Source organism: Puntigrus tetrazona, chromosome 7 (assembly GCF_018831695.1).
Source record: "Puntigrus tetrazona isolate hp1 chromosome 7, ASM1883169v1, whole genome shotgun sequence".
Lineage (NCBI taxonomy): Eukaryota > Metazoa > Chordata > Actinopteri > Cypriniformes > Cyprinidae > Puntigrus > Puntigrus tetrazona.
The window spans coordinates 24,321,663-24,323,997 of record NC_056705.1 but is presented as its reverse complement, the minus strand read 5'-3'; the positions used below and the strand labels follow the sequence as shown (position 1 = coordinate 24,323,997).

Sequence of the window (2,335 nt, the reverse complement as noted above, 5' to 3'; positions counted from 1 at the left end):
CAACAGTTACCTTATTAACTATTAATAAGCAGCAAATTTATTGAGGGAAAAGTCTTAATAGTTAAGTGCTGCCTATTCAATATTTTTTAACTCCCTTTGGAGTGGACTTTATGTATTGTAACTTCTGCAGACCTTTTTCATGAACAGTAATGTTTTTCACAATGAAGTGGAAAAATGTAAAAAAAAATAAATAAAAAAAAGCTTGCATGATAGGACCACTACTAAACAGTGCATCAACGACATACAGGATGGAAAACATTTCAACACTCCCTGTGTGGGTGTGGGTGAAGTCAGCAAGTGAAATAGGTTATAAGTGATCTGTAAGAAGTTTGTCTTAAAGCAGCATATCTTCCACCAGTGTCTCCGTGGCCATGCAGAACCACAGCGCCTTCAGTTTAAACTCCACCAGCTGGACTACAGATAACCTGGTCAGCAGTGGGCTGATGGGTCTCTGCTTCGTGATTGGAGTTCCTGGTAATATCGCAGTAATTATTTTCATAGTTTGGCATTTCAAAAAAGACAATTTCACCGTTCACCTGATGCTGAACCTGGCAGCCGCGGACATCTTGTGTTTGATGACCCTGCCCACGTGGATCTACAACCAACTCTACAGCTGGAGCATCGGTCAGTCATCCTGCAAGTTCTTCACAGCGCTCGTCTACTGCAGCACGTACTCAAGTGTGATAACGGTGACTATGCTGAGTGTGTATCGTTGTTTACGGATTCGACATCCACAGCTGTGGTCCAGAATGAGCAAGGGAAGAGAGAGAGCGCTGCTGATCTGCGGCTGGGCTCTGGCACTGCTCTTCTCTTGTCCTGGGGTCCTTACGCAGGAGATCGTTCAAAGCAAATCCAAGAAATCTTGTGGCAGGATCTTGTATTCAGAGGAGTACAGGCTCGCTGTTGCCATACTGGAGACGCTGCTGGCTTTTTTTCTTCCTTTCACGGTCATATTGACTTCATATTGCTGCCTGCATCAGAAGGTGACACAGGGAGCATTCAGCCACAGGCAAAGATCAACCAAACTGGTGACCCGGATTGTGATAACTTTCTTTATTTTTTATGCTCCACACCAAATTGTTAATTTGTTTCAAATGTTTGAAATAGCTTTTAAATCGTCACTACCAGTTTTCTCAGCTAAACTCCTTGAGATCAGAAGTTCCAAGGAAGTCTTACGTTCATTAACAGCTGCGTGAACCCTTTCCTCTACGCTGTGGCTTCAAAGACTTTACGTCAACAAAAATGAACACCTTTGCAGTGACATGCCGTTTACAGTGGAGAGGTTAAGCAAAAAATCCAGATTTCTGGATGAAAAGTTGCAGTTGAATTTGACATGCTTTTATCCAAAGCGACTTGTGCTGTGCCTAATGTTCACATTTTATCCCACAGTTCAAGCCTCAATTACCTTTGTGTTACTCCTGCCACGTTCTTCTGTTTGAGATGCAGGAAGTTTAAATGTGAACTGTTAAATATTACTTTAAATATGTATTAATTTAAAATGTATTTATATACACGCTTACTATGACGGCACAATATTAATCTTTATATGGTTGATCGTTTTAGTACAAAGACAGCAATGTTTTAATGTTTTATCCTTATGTTGGTCCAAACCTGTACAATTTTCCTTTTTCTGTGGAACAGGAAAGACATACCAAAGGACGCTGACATCCAAATAACATACAGACAATGCTGTACATAATGTATATGTTACCGTGTTTGATTATATAACCAAAATAAACTAAAATGAAATCAGCACAAAACGGCGCAATATCCCACAATACACAGTTTAGATTTAGTTAATTACCTAATTAGTTAATTACCTCGTTTTTACTGCTAAGATACAATAATAAATCGTGGTTGTTTTGTAACATTTTCTATGTGACATCTGATTCTGATCCTATGAGGAAAACAGCAACAGTTCGCTGTTGCTATAGCAACCCGCTCAGGTAAACGAAACCTATTTGAAATCATCTGTTTGGTGCCAGACAATAATTCGCACTGTTGTTATTACATAGTATAAGCCAATATTTTCCATAATATATGTGGAATCTTTCATTCATTACCCTTCTGAATGGTCTAACTGAACAGGACTACAATAAGCACGCAATAATGTGATACAGAGTTGTTATATTGGCTGATGCAACAATCATCTTGGACTTCATATTTGACGCCTACAAACATGGAGGCAGCCTCAGGCAAAGCTAAATGTTTATTGTTAACGATTGTACAATATTGTACAACAATAGCTTTTATACAATAGCTGTCATACAATAGCTTCGTTTGTAGGCATAGGTCTATTTGTCACCCATTATTTATTTTGCAGCTAAAAGTGTCT

The 2,335-nt window shown here is 39.1% G+C and overlaps 1 protein-coding gene across 1 annotated transcript; it reads left to right on the top strand.

Moving 5' to 3' along the window:
* Window positions 1-365: 365 nt before the first annotated feature.
* LOC122349759 (leukotriene B4 receptor 1-like) lies at window positions 366-1,196 on the top strand. Its single transcript, XM_043245909.1, has one exon. It carries the CDS (start codon window positions 372-374, stop codon window positions 1,194-1,196), a length of 825 nt encoding a protein of 274 aa, XP_043101844.1. The 5' UTR covers window positions 366-371.
* The last annotated feature ends 1,139 nt before the right edge of the window (window positions 1,197-2,335 follow it).